The 17,322-nt window shown below is 45.8% G+C and overlaps 1 protein-coding gene across 2 annotated transcripts in view; it reads left to right on the plus strand.

Annotated features, from left to right (window-relative positions):
• Window positions 1-17,322, plus strand: part of LOC110303963 (tetratricopeptide repeat protein 41) — a 72,613-nt gene that overhangs the window by 53,390 nt on the left and 1,901 nt on the right. For both annotated transcript variants that reach the window (XM_029482185.2, XM_021175204.2), the window contains exons 11-14: window positions 511-682; window positions 1,357-1,504; window positions 2,835-2,987; window positions 5,901-6,034. In XM_029482185.2, the coding sequence (XP_029338045.1) occupies window positions 511-682; window positions 1,357-1,504; window positions 2,835-2,987; window positions 5,901-6,034 (607 nt within the window). The remainder of the gene's footprint in view (window positions 1-510; window positions 683-1,356; window positions 1,505-2,834; window positions 2,988-5,900; window positions 6,035-17,322) is intronic.

Consider the following 17,322-nt stretch of genomic DNA (forward strand, 5'->3'; position numbering starts at 1 on the left):
CAGAAGTCCACAGTTCTAGGAAAGTCCCTGAATGTACAAACCTTGCCTTTTGGCCTCTGTAGTTCTGCTTCAGGCTGACTGTTTTGGCTAACTGAGGTGTGTCAACCCAAGATGTAATTTTTGTACTTAAAAGCCCACCCTGAAGATGACTCCAAACTACCCAAAACACCCTGTGTAGTGGCTGACCAAGTGATAAGGCTTCCTATTGGCCGAAAGCCATGCCATACCTGAAATGGGCCATAACAACTTCTCCCTCATAGGCAGTAAGCAGTTTGTATTACAAACATGTCAGACATGAAGACTTGTTACCGTTAACTAATAATCTGTAAAAACATTGCCCAAAATAGACTTGTAGTTTGGTGTTTACTGTGTCATCTAATAACGATCTCATCATAGCCACTTCTCTGATAAATAGTTAAATTTCTCTGAGAAGTGATGTTCTGTGTGCCAGGAGCTGTCGCTGCCAACAACCTGTTTTCAGGAGTGGTTCCCTTTCTCATTTCTGTACAGAGCCCATCCATGACAGAAATGCTCCTCAAAGCTCAGAATGCCATTGGAGAATTATATCTTGAGATCGGGATGACTCAGAAAGGACTCACATATTTTCAGAAAGCTTGGTCAAATCTGCTGCGGTTTACACTCAGCGACCTAAAAATCAGCCAGGAATTGATGAAACAGAAAGGTAGGCAGATGCCTGCCGAGGCTGCTCCACCCCTCTCGATTCAGTGAGCAACCCCAGGGACCTTCTCTCTCAGGGAAAGGGACTGGCTAGGTAATTTTAAAGAAAAGTTTTTGCAGCCAAACATGGTGGTGCATATCTTTAGTTCCAGCACATAGGAGACAGAGGCAGAACCCATGTTAAAAAGGTGACATGGTGGCTGACATATGCTTGTATTCTCAGGGCTGAAGAAAGTGAATCCTTGAGGCTCCACCGACCCCTAACTTAGCTTGCTAGTCAGTTTCAGGCCACTGAGAGACCCTCTCCGCCAAATCAACCAACCAACCAACCAACCAAGGTAGATGGCATCTGAGGAATGAAACAGAGCTATCCTCTGGCTTCCTCATGTAGATACCACACCCACTTGTACCTACACGCTCATGGGCACCTATGCCGTTCCATTAAACAGATCCAGTCTTCAGGTTCATACTGTTGTCTGAGTCCCTTGGTCCTTTGACTGACACTTGCATACAGATGCTTTGTATGCAAACAAACCCTATTCAGTGTAGATCAGGGATGGATTCATCCAGAAAACCCCTGGTTCTTGGCATGGAGAAGAAATGATGTTGATGTTGACTCTTCAGGGGATAAACAAAACCTTAAGTGTTATGTTCTTTGTGAACATTTATTACCTGTAGTTAAAGTGATGAATAACCTGGCAAAATCGGCGCCTGGGGAATTCTTAAAAGAAAACCACGTTCTGGAATACGCTACTGAAATCTCCAAGTATGTGACTGACAATCCCCGTGATCATGCTACCATGAAATATACTGAAGGTGTTCTCATGTAAGCATGAACATTTCTCTTGTTTTCTGAATTAGCTACTGCTTCTTCTTCTTCTTCTTCTTCTTCTTCTTCTTCTTCTTCTTCTTCTTCTTCTTCCTCCTCCTCCTCGTCCTCCTCCTCCTCTTCTTCTTTAATTAATATGGTTGGGGGCTGATGGTGTAGCTCAGTTGGTAGAGTGTTTGCCTTGCGTGTGTGAAGTCCTGGGTTCAATTCCCACAACAGCATAAATTAGGCACAATGAATCATTAGGCACAGTGTAATCCCTGCACTTGGAAGGTAGAGACAGGAAGAGAAGGGATTCAAAGTCATCCCCAGCCTTGTATGAAATTCAAAGCCAGTCTAGGCTAACATGAGACCCTGTCTCCACATTATATCTATATCTATATATTTATTATTTGTATTTGATCTGTACCTGTTACCACATCTCCCATATAACTCATTGGTTTGATGCTGTGGATTCATCTTCCAGCACAGTACATTTCAGACAAGGATGGTCAGGGGTCCTTCTCAAGGCACTTTTGTCTGTATCTGGACACATTCCTGGTTGGCATGACTGGCAAGCATGCTATTGACATCTAGAGGTGGAGACCAGGGATGCTACTATAATGTATAGGGCAGGCCCACAACAAGGAATTATCCCACCCAAATGTCTACACTGTAAAGGTTGAAAAATGCTCTTTTCTTTCTTTTGTTCTTTTTTTCCTCCTCTTCTTCCTCTTCCTCCTTCTCCTCCTCCTCTTTCTTCTTCTTCTGAATCAAGATCTTCCCAAGTAGCCCAGGCTCTGAAATTCACTATGTACCCTAAGCTGGTCTTGAACTCATGATCCTCCTGTCTCAGCCTCCCAAATACTGGGATTGTTGGCATGTTCCATGATGCCTGACTACTGTGGTTTCTGTATGTCTGAGGTCAGGAGCTAGAGTACATGCTAGCATGCACAAGGCTTTTGCTGAACCCCTGGAATTCCTCCTTCCTAAAGACACGGGTTATGCATACCCATGTATATAGATAGACATACACAGGCACACACAGAGACATACATACATACAGACACACACATAGACACAATACAGACTTCACACAGACACACAGAAATACACATAGACACACACAGACACACAGAGACATAGACATACATACATACATACATACACACAGAGACACACAGACACACAGACAGACACATACACTTCTCAGTGCTTTTGAGGGTATTGATCCCTCCACCTGCTACCCTGGATTTCATGAGTGTTGTTGCTAGCCCAATGAATGCGAACCTTTTGCTGTAAGCATTCTCCATGCCTGGTAAACCACAGGCCTGTGTTTCCTTCTTAGGTTGGCTTCCGGAAACGCAGCCCTGGCCAAACTCAAGTTTCAAGAGTGTTTAACTATCAGAAGATGGCTATTTGGCAATAAAAACATACTAGTTGGAGAAATTATGGAATTCTTAGCAGATTTACTATTTTTTCTACTAGGAGAAAATGAAAAGTAAGTTTCTATAGACTGTTTCAAGAACGTGTGTGTCTCTCTCCCAGTTCTCTAACACCTGGGGTGTGCTCTGACTTAATGGGCCATCTTGCTTCTTTGTCTCTAGTCCTGCTCATAAACTGAGTGGGGTGCACCCTTCCTGAGGGCCCTGCCCTCCTGTGTTTGTCAGGGCATCTACTACAAAGCCTTCTGAAAACTCTGGACCCACAGAGTGGAGGCTTTGCAGCAGGTAAGGACACAGGAGCCCAGGCCTCTCATTGTGAGTGTTTGTGAGTAGGCGTGTTTCATTCAGGCCGCAGCCTGGCTGCTGTCTGCAGGACCCCATCCCACTGTTCTGTCTCCTAACTCCATCAGGCTTTGAGATGTGGCACTGTCCTCAACTCCTTACACAGCTAAGTGGAGAAGAGGGTGGTAGGGATCCTCACAGGGCCCTGATGTGAGCATGCCTAGATCTGTGTTTGCTGGCTGCAGGGTTGTTAACTCCCAGCAATTGCCCTGTCACCGCAGGGTCAGCTGACAGTGTTCAGGGCTGCTCAGTTGTGAAGTGTGGCTAGGGTTTGGGGCTTGGTTCCCCAGCCCTCCTCTCCCCTCCTCTTCTCCTCCCTTCCATCCCCTCCTCCTCTCCCTTCTGCTCTTCTCCCCTCCCCCCTTCTCCTCTCCTCTTCCCTTCCTCCCTTCCCCTCCTCTCCTGTGGCCTTTTCAAATGTTAAGGCAATTTTATTAGTAGCCATTTCTTGTTTATCCTGGCTAGCTTCCAAATAAATGAGCTACTTCCTAGCCTAGTTCCCTGAGACACTTGCATTTTAGCCTTGACCTGGCTCTCTCTGCTGCTCCAGGTGTTTCCCCAAGGTCTCTCCAGGACCCTCTCATTGTGGCCTCAGCCTCTCCCTCTCCCTCTCCCTCTCCCCCATTCCAAAACTGGCAGAATCTCCTCTACTCAGTTATTGGCTGATCAGTTTTTATTGACAAATTAGAGAACAAATGGGGGAGCAATGTTTACACCACCATGAGACAGGAGATTCTTAGAATAGGCACAACACTGCTGTGTCTGATTGCAGCCAGACATAGAGGCAGAGCGATCAGCATCTGAGTAACACAAGGATAATCTTCACACAATGCCCCAAACCACGGCTACACTTTAGGACCATTTCCGCTCCTCTCATCAGTAGACAAATGCTATTGGTAATTGAATAAACGAGGACAGGATTGCTCCTGGTGGAAAGGGTTTTAATTGTAGATATGAGGGAGAGCATTTCCGGAAGGCAGCTAGAGGAGTCTAGACTGATCATGGTCCCCAGACTGAACCGGGCCACGAGAGGAGAAAGACAGGGAGTGGGGGTGGGGTATAGTCGAGAGAGGAAGAGGAGGGAAGAAGAGAGAGGGGACCAGGAGCCAAAAGTAGAGGGCCAAGAAAGATGCTGAGAAAACATGTAACCAAGACTGCTGAGGTTAGGCAGGAAAGAGAAGCTGGGTGAAGAGACAGGAAGCTCAGTGGCTGGAGAGGCTTGGGCAGGGGGCAGGGTGAGAAGTGCTGAGGAGCCAGGACTCTGTAAGGAGGACTTGCGATGATGATGATGATGATGATGATGATGATGATGATGGGAGGACCTGGCTGCCAGAGTCCACTTTGATATGTTAATAGGCACCTCAGCCATTAGTCTTGGGTTTCTTTGATAATCTGTAGTACTTGAACATAAATCAGCCCAAGCCCTTTCTAGCCAATACTTCAAAGGTAAAGACTAGTCCAAATAAGGGAGGAACTAGGTAAGGTGGTATTTGGGCTTGTGTCTCTGGCTGGATTCAAGATTTTGTTTCTGTTACTGAATGACAGTGACATGGGACAGGTGATCATCATCTTAGGCTCTTATTGACTTGGTTTTGGCGAGGTAAGCTGGGCGGTGAGGATATCTTCCTGACAGGATCCTGGAGCCCTGAGTGCAGAACCACTAGGTCTAGGTGCTCTCTTGATCTCCCTGCTCTACAGCTGCCTTCTGCATCAACCCATTCTGCAAACTCTGGGCAATCCTTCCACCTTCCTGAAGGTTCTTCAAAGTTTCAGACCTGAGCGAGGGGTGTAGCTCATTCAAAGGGGTTGAGGATGAGCACATGAGGCTATGACAAAACACCACAACCATGCCAATGCATAGAAGAAAGCCTGTAGCTGGTCTGGCGGTTTCAGAGGGCTGGGGTCCATGTGGTAGAGCAAAGGCATGGCAGCGGGAACAGTTGACAGCTCACATTTGATCTGAAAGTAGGAGAATGATTCCAGTCTTTAGAAACCTCAAAGCCTGCCCCTCGGTGACACACCTCTTCCAGCAAGGCCACACCTCCTCATCCTTCCCAAACAGTTCCACCTACTGGGAACTGTGTATTCAAACTTATGAACCTATGAGGACCATTCTCATTCAAACTACCACAGAGGCCCTAGCTTTGATACCTAGCACTACAATAATACTATAATTAATAACAATAATACTATTACCACCACCAGAAACAATACCAACAGCAGGGATTGAGGATGAAGCTAACTTGGTAGAACGCCTGCCTAACATACACTAAGGACTTGGTTCAATCCCCAGCAGAAAAAAAAAAAAAAGTGTGTGGAATGGAACATGTCTACAGTCCCAGAACCCAGGATGGGAGGCAGATGTTCAAGGTCACCTGTGACTATATATGGAGTTTTGATGCTATCCTGAGACTGACTGTCTTTTTTAAAAAAGAAAAAGGCCACAGTCAGTGTTACATAAGTGTACCTTGCTTCATCTTCCACCACTTGACTGGCTGAGGAAGCAAGGGGGTCACCCCTACTCTTCTCTGCTCGCCATCCTAAGACGAGCATTGGAGACTGTTTGTTGAATGAATGCATGCCATATTTCTCCACTGCAGTACTTGAAATGCATTTCTGTTCTCTAGATCTCAAAAGAAGCAAGCCATTGAATATTATAAACAAGTCATAAAAATCAAGGAGAAGGCAGATACGGTGGCCTCCTGCAAGCTTGTGAGGAAGCATCTGAGCATAAGCCTCAGCGACACCTTGTGTAAACTAGGTAACTAGCTGCTCCCGGCTGCTCCCAGGAAGGCAGCTTCCTCGGACCAGCAGTGTGTGTGTGTGTGTGTGTGTGTGTGTGTGTGTGTGTGCCACTGTCTGTGTGTAGAGGTTAAAAGACTATTCCCTCCCACTATGTAGGTTCAGAGGATGGAATTCAGGTTGGCAGACTTGGCAGTCAGTGCCTTTGCCCACTGTCTTAGTTACTTTTGTCTTGCTGTAGAGAGTCAAGGCCACTTATAAAAGAAAGCCCTTGAGAAGAGTCTCGCTTACAGTTTCCTAGGGCAAGTCTATGACTGGCATGGTAGGAAGCAGAGCAGCGGAACAGGGAAGCACGGTGCTGGGATTGTAGCTGAGACCTTACATCTGATTCTCAAGTTGGAAGCACAGAAAGAGAGAGAGCAAGAGAGCGAGAAAGCGAGAGAGAGAGAGAGAGAGAGAGAGAGAGAGAGAGAGAGAGAGAGAGAGAGAGAGAGAGACCGGGCCTGGTGTGGGCTTTTGAAACGTCAAATCCCACCCCTAGTGACACACTTTGTTTAACAAGGCTACTCCTTTTAATCCTACCAGACAGTTAAGCATTCACTATATGAGCCTGTGGGAGGCATCCTCATTCACATCCCAACGCCCACCAGGCCATCTTACTGGTCCTGTACCTTCAGTGTTGGCTGGAGTCTGTTTCCCTTGCATGCTTTTCTAGCCAGGGGTGGGGGTGCGCTCCTATACTTGCAGCATTTTCAGGATAGCACTGGAGGCCTGAGAGCACACGGACAGTGTGAGGTAATGCAGTAAGGGCTGACCTCAAGAGTAGGCAGGCAGGCAGGCAGGCAGGCAGGCAGGCAGGCAGGCAGGCAGGCAGGCAGGCAGGCAAGCAAGCAAAGCCCAGGCCCTAGGGCTGTGCCGTCCAATGGTGGAGGAGTGCTTGCCTTCCCTTCATGAGAACCATCTCTAACCCCACAAAGAAAAAAGATTATTTTCCTGGCGCTTTTCATTCTTTGCTTTTAAAAGGCAGCAAAAATGATCACACCAGTTTGGCGGCTTGCTGAAGAAAAAAAGGCCAAAAGTACATGTATGAGCAGCGAAAGATGTGTTCAGTGGGTGGACTTATGGGTGTGTGTGTGTGCACACGTGTGCGTGTATGTGTATACTGGGTGTGTTGTGTGTATGTATGTGTGTGTATCTGTGTGTGTATGTATGTGTATCTGTGTCTGTGTATCTGTGTGTCTGTGTGTGTGTGTGTGTGTGTGTGCACATGAACAAATAATACCCACCTCCATAAATCTGATCGGCTGAGGTTGGTAAAGTGTTTTTCCTAAAACTAGAAAATGCAGATGTGAAAAATGGAGCATATACTTGGGAAAGGACTTGGTATTGTCTAGTCTGATTTCCCCACAAGGTCCCGTTCTGTGACAGTCTGGGTCTCTAGCTTACCGTGGAAGGAAGTAGAAGACACTCATTTACTTTAGAAAGTAGGTAGGCATCTGTAGTGGTGTCACTTGCAGAGTTTTTAAGACTCCTGAAATAAGTCTATACAAAATGGCTCAGATTTGCAGTCTATTTTCAGTGTGGTGCGATTCAGTTTCTTTTTCTTTTTTTCTAGCAACTGAAAAAAAAAAAGGCTTTTATTGGGGGTGAGGGAAGACAGATATATAGCTGGCACGAGACACACAGCACACCTACACATACACACCCCTTTCTAGGCCCCCCCCTAGCACATTGGGGAGGGGCAGGGCCATGATGATGACTTGGGGAGCTCAGCCTCTTTTTTAGGGCTGGGAGCTTTTAAAGTCTCTGAAGGGTCTTCAGGATGACGGCCAAGTGGCCCACAACTGTTGTGTAGATATGTTCTGATCTGGCCTTGAACTTGCAGTCAGTACATCACTAGGGGGCCTTCTTGGTAGGAGAACAGTCAGGAGAGGAGGGTAAGGAAGAAGCCAGCCATCTTGGAATGTCACCACCTTTATCACCTCATCATGGCTCTAATTCTTACATTCCTACCCTGCCCCCAGGGGTGGGTTGTGGCACAGACTACCCTCTCCAAGCTGACAAAAGGAGGGATGAGTGCCTCTGAGGAGGGCTGATTGAAGGAAGGCACAGATCCAGAAGTGAGGTAGTGAGCCATGCGATGACAGCCTGCGTTCTTTGAGCCTGCAAGGGGACATCTGTATTTTACAAATCGGGAGGCTGTTGGCTGTGCTGTGGTTCCTACTGGATGTTAGGAAAGTGAGCGGAGCAGGTTTGCTCTTATGAGAGGAAGAAGATAGGCAATATCCAAAGAGCTCTTAGGAGCTCCGTCATAGGTGTCAGAGAAATGGTATGTTGAGATTGGCATAGGCTGTATTTAACAGATCAACATTTAGCTGAGCAATTAGATGCCTGTTACCAGACTTATGTGTAAGGAGCAAGCAACAGGAGACTCTGTAAGAGAAGTCTGTTCATGTAACTGTCCTATTGGCAGAGCCTTGCCAGCACCGGTGACTCTGCCCAGGCACCAGCTGTGTGTCCATCCAGTGGAGGAGACAATAAAGACCTCACTTGAGTAAAAGCCAGGTGTCTCCTGTTGGTGTCACCACCAGACATCAGCATCTAACTGACAATCTAAAAAGCAATATAATTGGATGGTTTTGGTAGGATTGTCTAACAAAGTCCCAGGGAAGATTTCCCTGTCATCTTATGTAACTGTACCCGAATCCTTTCTTTTTTAAACCTTCCTTCCTACCCATTTTATATTCTCGTATGAAGCTTTACTTGATACATAACATAGTTCTTACCTAAAAGTAAGTATTTACTTGTTTGCTATTATTATTATCATCATCATTATTGTTTGTACCTTCTACTCTTTTTTCTAATCATTTATTTGTTCATATCTCGTGTGCATTGGTGTCTTGTCTGCATGCATGTCTGTGTGAGTGTGTGAACTACAGACATTGTGAGCTGTCATGTGGGTACTGGGAACTGAACCTGGATCCTCTGGAAGGGCAGCAAGTGCTCTTAACCACTGAGCCACCTCTCCAACTCCATCTGTACCTTTTTCTAATAGGAAAAGCCTTGATTTCTCTTGACCACTCACTATTGCATGTATCAAACAAGCTCATACACAAGGGAGGAAATACCTTAGTTGTTGCGGCCGGCCAGCAGCTCACATGTCTGGGTTCTAACCTGGAAGGCATCCTGGAATCTGAAAAAGAAGAGGGGGTTAGGTGACGTGAGAAAGATGAAACCAAGACAAGGCTCTGATCAAGGTTCGATTTTACTATTTCCGACACTCGGTTATGAAGCAGGGGAAGGGGCCCTTTCCTGCCAAGTCATCCTGGAGTAAAGTTGCAGGTGACCACGTGTTTGACTCCGGAACAACAAGGCGGCAGGCAGTGGGAGTGGCAGAACGATAGGGCTCCATGCTCTCTTCTAGCTAACACTGAAACCTGAGCTGGGGGGGGGGGGAGGGTGTTCCACTTGGTTATTCTGATTTATCTTCTCTCTTTAGGAAAGCAAGTGTAAGGACAGGGATGGAGCACACTGGAAGCTCTGCATAAGCTCAGCATACACCTGTGACCCAAAGTCACCCTCAGTTCCTTAGAGAGCCTGAGGTCAGCTGGACTATGCGAGGTCCTGTCTAAAAAATCAAAAAGAAAAGCAAGTGTGGCTACTAAGGGGATTTGAATATTAATTACTTATTCTTATCACACAGTTCTTTCAGTTGTCCAGTTATTACTAATAATTCATTCCACAAATATTGACTCTGCCTTTTACATCTCAACTTCCGGTTTTGTTGCTTGGGAGTCAGCACTGAACAAGATAGTGACCAACTGTGCCTTCAGCTGAGCTCACCTTATGGGAGAAGTGAACACCCGTTGTTTAACTTAAATGGTGCAGTGCTACCCGGAGACTACAGTTGACATAATGCTGTAGTAATATCGAATACATTAAGTGTAGTCTGGGAAAATCCCAGTGCTCCAGGAGACCATGCCTCCTCTGGTGGATGGGACAGGCCCTCATGAGGGAGTGCTGTTACTGGGACTGGAGTAGCGGGATGAGAAGAAGGCCCAGGAGTGGGACGGACTCTCCAAGCAGTAGCTGCCTAATACCTGAGGCTGACAGGACCTGAGGAGGTCTCTGTGGCTGGTGTGTAGGAACAGTTGGGGAGGGGATTCGAGAGTCTGACTGGTCACATTCCTCCAAAGCCAGGGAAAGGGGTTGTGGTGTTACCTTCATAGCAACTGAAAGTCAGGTGGTAAGTGTTAGGAAGAGTCACACACACACACACACACACACACACACACACACACACACGGCTTTCACTGAGATCTCCAATGTAACAGTCCTAGATTACACTTGAGTCAGAGCTACCACAGAGTTCAAGGACCCATTCCATCACTCTTGTTTCCATTGTGTGCATTCTTAACTTCTCAGACAGACTGAGAATTCCCAGGGACAGGGGACTTAGTGTTTATTCTTTCTGCCAGCATGCTAGCTGTATGAGGGGCCATGGGTAAAACAGAGTATTGGTGGATATTTTACACAGTGTGTCCTGGGTTATTCCATTGAAATGACGGAATAGCCTGCTCCAAGCTATCGGTATAGAAACAACTCAAATAATTTCCCCCCATTGAAAGCAATTTTTTTTTTTAAGATTTGTTGATTTATTTTATGTGAGTACACTGTCATTGTCTTCAGACACACTGAAAGAGCACATTGGATTCCATTACAGATGGTTGTGAGCCACCATGTGGTTGCAGGGAATTGAACTCAGGACCTTTAGAAGAACAGTCTATGCTCTTAACCACTGAGCTATCTTTCCACCTTGAAATCAATAATTTTTAGTTGATTTTCCAGATCATTTTAAAAAAGATTTATTTATGTATCCATATGAGTGCTCTATTTGCATGTATGTCTGCATGACAGAAGAGGGCATCAGATCCCATTATAAGTAGTTATGAGCCACCATGTGGTTGCTGGAAATTGAACTCAGGACTTTTAGAAGAACACCCAGCATTCTTAACCACTGAGCCATCTCTCTAGCCCCTCCAGATTATGTTTTAAGATTTATTTATTTTTATTTTATGTGCATTGGTGTTTTGACTATGTGTCTGTATGAGCTGAGACTGGAGTTACAGACAGCTGTGAGCCACCATGTGGATGCCAGGAATTGAACCCAGGTCCTCTGGAGGAGCAGATAGTGCTCTTTACTGCTGAGCCATCTGTCCAGCCCACAGAGTATGTTTTAGATAGCGTGTTAACAATGATAATTGCAATGACAATTGCTCTGAGAGTTTTGACATCTTCCTCCCTTGTTATTGTCTGAGTAGGTCAACAAGTTGAATATAGTTTAGTCTTCAACAGGGTATGAGAAGAGGGGGTTGACAATTAAGATAGATTTAAATTCCAATCCCTAAATTTTATGCATGAGGCTATAACCGTAGTGCCTATGTGCTGAAATGTCCCGTCTGTAGGAAGGAGGCAGATCCTCCATCCTGTATCCTGTGATCATGGCTGTGAGGCGCTGATTGCTCAGTTGAGTCTCTCTTGTTCAGTAATCCTTCATATCTCAGTTGCAAGCCCAAACCTTAGCTGTAGATCCCAGAGATTCTGCAGCAGGAATGGCAGCTATGCCAGCTATGCCAGCTATGCCAGCTATGCTGTGATCTGTGTTCCAAGCTCGCCCTGGCCACAGCAGTCTCATCGCTCCTCCTGATAACTGCTGGAAATTTGCTATTGAGAAACCATTGTCCTGGGAGAAAAGAATCAAAAATTGGCTTTCTTTCCCCACTGTGTACACTGTGCACTCTCTCCTGAGCAGCTTATTTGGGACGAGAAATGACAGATGAACACAGCACCGCCTCCCTCTCCTTGGGCTTCTCTTTAAAAGGAAATGCCAACCTGCTGAAGGAAGAAATTAATGGTACCATCCAGCAACTCTCAGCAGGGAGAGGCAGTCTCTTCCCTATTTAATGTCAAATTTCTCATCTCAGCCAGAACCCTCTGCTGACGGAAGTTGATCCTTTGATCCAAAAGTTAGTTAAGTAACCCAGACAATCCTTACTGTTCAGTTTTGACTTAGGTATAGATGTCCTCTCTTCCCTGATAGGTTATTTCTCAGACACCAGTGCAATGAGCCAGTTTAAGCCGGATTATATGATATTAAAGGCAGCTTTATTAGGAAGCTGTTCTTGGGCGGGCACGTTCACTGGCCCCAAGGACCTAGTCCAGGGAGCTCACGGGGATACGGGGGTGGGGAGAAAGAAAGAGTATGCACACAGAGAGGGAGGAGAAGAGATGAGAGAGACCAAAATTATATAGGGAGGAGCCTCTGGGGGAAGGGCAGCCTAGCCCCTGGGCTGATAAGTTCAGGGTTGGGGGCAGAGTATGCCAGGCAGAGAATGAGGGATGCTGGGAGAACCTGGAAGCCAGGTCTGCTTTGATATGTAAATGTGCACCTCCGAGCCTTGTCTCATGGTCAGAAACCAAACATCCTGGCCTTTTGTTGATTATAAGTGAATGAGGGGTGCTGTAATCACACAGCTTTAGAGTAGGCGCAGAAAGCTGGAAGTCAGCCAAGTCCAGGAAGAGCTGGTTGTTTTACTGCTGCCCGGGTTGTGGGACCATCTTGGGGTAGGAATTGTGTAGGCCCAGTTGAAGCCTCAGTCCCTTGTCCCTGAGTCTGAAACCAAACATTCCCCAAATCTTCAAAAGCTGCATTAGGTCTCTCTCCCCTTCTAAGAGTGGACTTTTGGGTTAGAATTGGATGGCATCTTTCTTGAAGCACACATTCTAGCGTGGGCTTCTGAAGAGTGAGGGCAACTGTGGTTTAGTTTCTGTGCCAGGTCCCCTGAGACTGCCCCTTGATGTCTTCTATGTGTCGCCTGCTCCTGCCCTACCTAGAAACACTGAACTGTTTCAGCATCTCATGGGACTGGATCTTTCTAAAGTGTTTGGTCTAGTTTTCACAGATAACAATTCTTTTTCATTCTGTAAGTGTCCAAAAATCACAGAAGGAAGACTCCAGACCCAGATAGGATGCAAAGGCAAAGAGCATGCATTCTGCAGAAACAACCAGCATGCGGGGTCAGCCATTCTCCAAAATGGTGACCCCAGACAAAGGCACGCGGGCCTTCTTACAGGGAACCAGGGGAACTCTCTAGAAGGCGTAGGTAATCTCTAATGTGATTGGTAGGGGCCAAAGTTGTGGCATTAGCATAACTTTGATTGGCTAATATGTTAGTTCTTCTATATTTAGAAGAACTAACATATTAGTTCTTCACAGAGAGTCATGGGTTAGGCAATCTAAAATTTCATTGGTGGGTGCTGGGGAGGTCACAGGGGTTGGCTTCTGATTGGCTTGTGCCAGGTGGTCAGTGGTCTGCATTTCCATGCCATGAACGTTTAACTATAGGATGAGATAGGGCTGCCCAGCCCAGATGCCCCACCCCGGGATAAGCTATTCCCATTGTTGTGGTTATCTCCTCTCCAGGCGGTTCTTTGGGAGCTGGTGCCTTATGGCCTTCTTTTTAAAATCAGACCCGGGCCTTACATGGGGGTTTATATCATCCTTTCAGTTCCAAGACTTCTCTGTTATTTTGTACTTAGTCAAGTTGCTTTATTAGAATAATGAACCTGGCTGACTCTAGATCATGCTAGCACCTGGTTGTCTGGGAACAGAAGTGTGCCTGTGGAGGAAAGCTGTTAGCCACAGGCATGTAGTGTGTCCCGGGCGATGGACAGCAGGCTGTGGAGAGGAAGCGAAGGACCCTGGGAAGGGTCTCCTTATAGCTGTACCACATACAGGTTCCTCCCTAGTATTATTACTTTGAATTTTTTTTATCTGTTCATTTATTTCATTATATATTTGTGGGAGTGGGTGTGTAAATGTGTGTGTGGGGGGGGTCAGAAGTCAGCTTGCAGGAGTCAGTCCTCTCCCTCTACCATGTTGGTCTTGGGGGTCAGACTCGAGTCATCGAGCTTGATGGCATGTGTCGTTACCCGGAGCCACCTCTCCTGATGGATGATGACTGTTTTGAATCTCTTAAGGAATGAGCACAGCATAGAGAATTGTCTTCTCCTTTTTGCTGGAAGAGTCACATCTGGAATTGTGCCCAGCTGCACTATTTTCTGGGCTTGTGGGCATCACTGCCTCAGTTGTCTCTTTCCCCAGAAGGGGCTAATACTATCTGCCCATTGGATTATTACAGTGATTTAATGAGATAAGCCAACCAACAGAAGCAAGCAACTCGGTGCTTGACTCCCTCCCCATTAAGAAAACAAGTTAGCTATGGGAGAAGGCCCAGACATTCCTGAGTTAATTGACATTCACTGGCTGGTTGTCTTCCCCCTGGGTCAGGAGAACTGACCAGACTAAGCCAGCTGGTACCAGTTCTAGGGTGAGGTCTGCAGCCAGGCCAAGGCAAAGCCGCCCGATCCTGAAAGTTTACCCGCTGACAAAGAAGAAAGGATCAGGTTGTATTAAGGAACATGCCAAGGTCAAAGGTATAGCTACAGATCTGCCCTGGGCCACAGGGGAAGGAAGGGCCTTGGATGAAGGGCCATGCATCAGTGGAAGCTGCCCCAGGAACAACTTAGCTCCGTAGTGCCTCTCAAAAGAGCTTCTAGGAGAACAGCAGTCACTCTGCAGGACCTGGAGATGGGTGGGCAGAGAATCTCTTCAGGGGGTTCTGCTGTACCAGCTATATGATGTTCTATGTTTCTCCATTTTCCCTTGTAAGGGCACTCAGCCATCACAACCGAGTAACTCAGATGGCCATGCGACGGCAGCTGGAAACATCACAGGGAGTCATGGAAGAATTCCAAACCAAGGACAGATGGCTAAGCAGACAACCTCCCCAAACTCCCCCTTAGACTTCTAGAAAAGGCGGCAGGCAGTGTGACTCATGTGATAGGGCTGCAGGGAGAAAGACTGGAAGTGGAAGTCCGTGATGCTCATTACGGTCCAGTCATAACCCAGTCAGCTGTTGGGCAGGCTGGACCATCTCTGAGAGATATGCAGCGTGCACGTCACTGAACATTCTTTAAAGGCCCTGGAAACCTATGGCACTGCCTCTAGAGGCACAGGGAAGGGAGAACTTTTTACTTCACACTTGGGTACATTTTCCTGTTTGAGCCACAGGTCGATGTGTGTACTGTGGAAAAGACCAAATGGAAAAGACAGATGATGATGGTGTCAGGTGTCGCTCTTCTTGGATTAGCAGACAGATGGTCACTACAGTCATGTACCTGGTTATTAGCTCAGGCACCTGTCTACATGTCTACACTTGCAGCCCTCACATCCTCAGTGGTTTTTCTAGCCCAGGTCCCAGTCAGTGTCCTGCTGGCACCAAACTTGCAGTGCATTTGTAACCAAGACAATAAGCCAGCAGTTCTAGCTGGGTGGTATTGGTGCATGGCTTTAATCCCAGCAATCAGGAGGCATGTCAGGAGCAATAATGGGACAAGCTAATAACTAGCAGGTGATCATCCTGAAATGGCCTGCTTTGGATTATTATATAGTCTGTGATAGGTGCACCCTTATTAAGCAAGGCTGTAAGGGATTCATGTTAGGAAAGATTCCTGCTATTAATATGCTTTTCCTGTTATTATTAAACATATATAATAATCACTAAGTAATAGTATACCCCTTTGGAGTGGATCTCTGCAGATCCATAAAGATGTATTGTCTTCTAGTGATGCTATATAGATAAATAGATGACTTAAGTCTTTATGATGATCCTATAAGAATTCCTAAAATTTTATCAGTGATTATCAGCTTATTTATAGTGGGACTGCTATTAGGTCCTTTTCTGATAGTCAAAACTGTGATGAGAACTTTGCCAGTCTCCCAAGTGTCACCAGTTAATTGCTCTTAGATAATAACCAGACTTTATCCTACTCGGAGAACATTCCAAGAAGTTATAAAACAATTAACTAACGGTCATAAAAAGGGAACTAATGATTTATTATAGGTGCTGAGACAGAAGATAAAATATTGAGTGGGTTTATCTATACAAACCTTCACTTATAACTTAGTTATGGTTTTAAGCCTTCAGTGAAGCTGTGGAGCTGTAACTGTAAATGGAATGTGCATGTAAACATGTTGTAAACTTCTATTTCAATTTATGATTGGATTTTGTGTGTGAACCTGTGATGAACTTTTTAGCATGTGGTCATGTGTTCTGAGTGATGTTTAAGAGCAGAGGAGAAAGAGAAGAGTCAGAACTGAGGGACTGGGGTGAGAGGAACGGAGCTGAGAAGAACTGAGCTGAGAAAGGAACTGAGCTGAGGAGAAGTTTTTAGAGGGGACTTTTTTTTTTTTTTTTTAGATTAGAAGGAGAATGCAGAGTGGAATAATTTAGAAACTATAGGTAACATAAAATACTAAGAGAGCAATGTGCAGAATGCAGAGGGAGCGAGGAAAAAGAAGACGCTGCAGAGAGCAGAAGGAGCAGGCAGGCCTGTCTGTCCCATGGTAAGGACAAGGCAGCTTAGTCTTGTTAAAAGAAACAAAACTTTTTTCTTACAAACATGGGTTTAATTCATTTAGCATTAAAAGGGTCGAAGCCTTTTCTTTCTTTATGTAATAAAGATTGAAGCTCATTTTTCATCCAGAATGAGTGAGTTCTTTCTGCACCAGTGCTTGGTCTTTTGCTCCATATACAAATATGTAAGTATGGATGTGTCTGTAAGTATGTAATTGTGAAAGTGCATGCAAGCTGGCACCATCTGGGTTTGAATGAAAATGTATAAATGAGTGTGTATGAATCTGTATATGAACTTATACGAGATTATGCATATTCGCTTATGTAAAAGTTTTTTCCTCCTGCAAATGTTATTCTCTTCTCCTGGTTCAGTAGAAGTTTATTGCTCCAAACTTCCCCCTAGCCTGACAAGCAGGAGGAATCTGGACAACAGGCAAAAGGCTCTATTGAGTAACCCTTTACTTAATCTCCTGCTGTTTTAGGATGAGGTGCTAAGTGCCTGAGACTGCAGTCTCTGGCCTCAGAGGAACACAGAGGGCAGGTCAGCTACAGTAGCATAGAAAGTTAGACTTAGATAAGCAAACTTTTGATTATACAGCAACCCTAAATTTCCTGTAAGACAAAGTCTTACCCCAGAATCTCTTACCTCCGCCTACACTCTTCCCCCTCCCCTGCCTCAAGAAGAATGGCAAAAAAGAAGAAACACCCCACACTGGGGCTGGCCTCTGGCAGAGGCAAAGGCAGGTGATGGGTCTCTGTGAGTTTGATGCCAGCCTGGTCTATAGAGCAAGTTCTAGGACAGCCAGGGCTACACAGAGAAAAACCAAAA

Source organism: Mus caroli, unplaced genomic scaffold (assembly GCF_978045245.1).
Source record: "Mus caroli unplaced genomic scaffold, Mus_caroli_1 scaffold_9, whole genome shotgun sequence".
Classification (NCBI taxonomy): domain Eukaryota; kingdom Metazoa; phylum Chordata; class Mammalia; order Rodentia; family Muridae; genus Mus; species Mus caroli.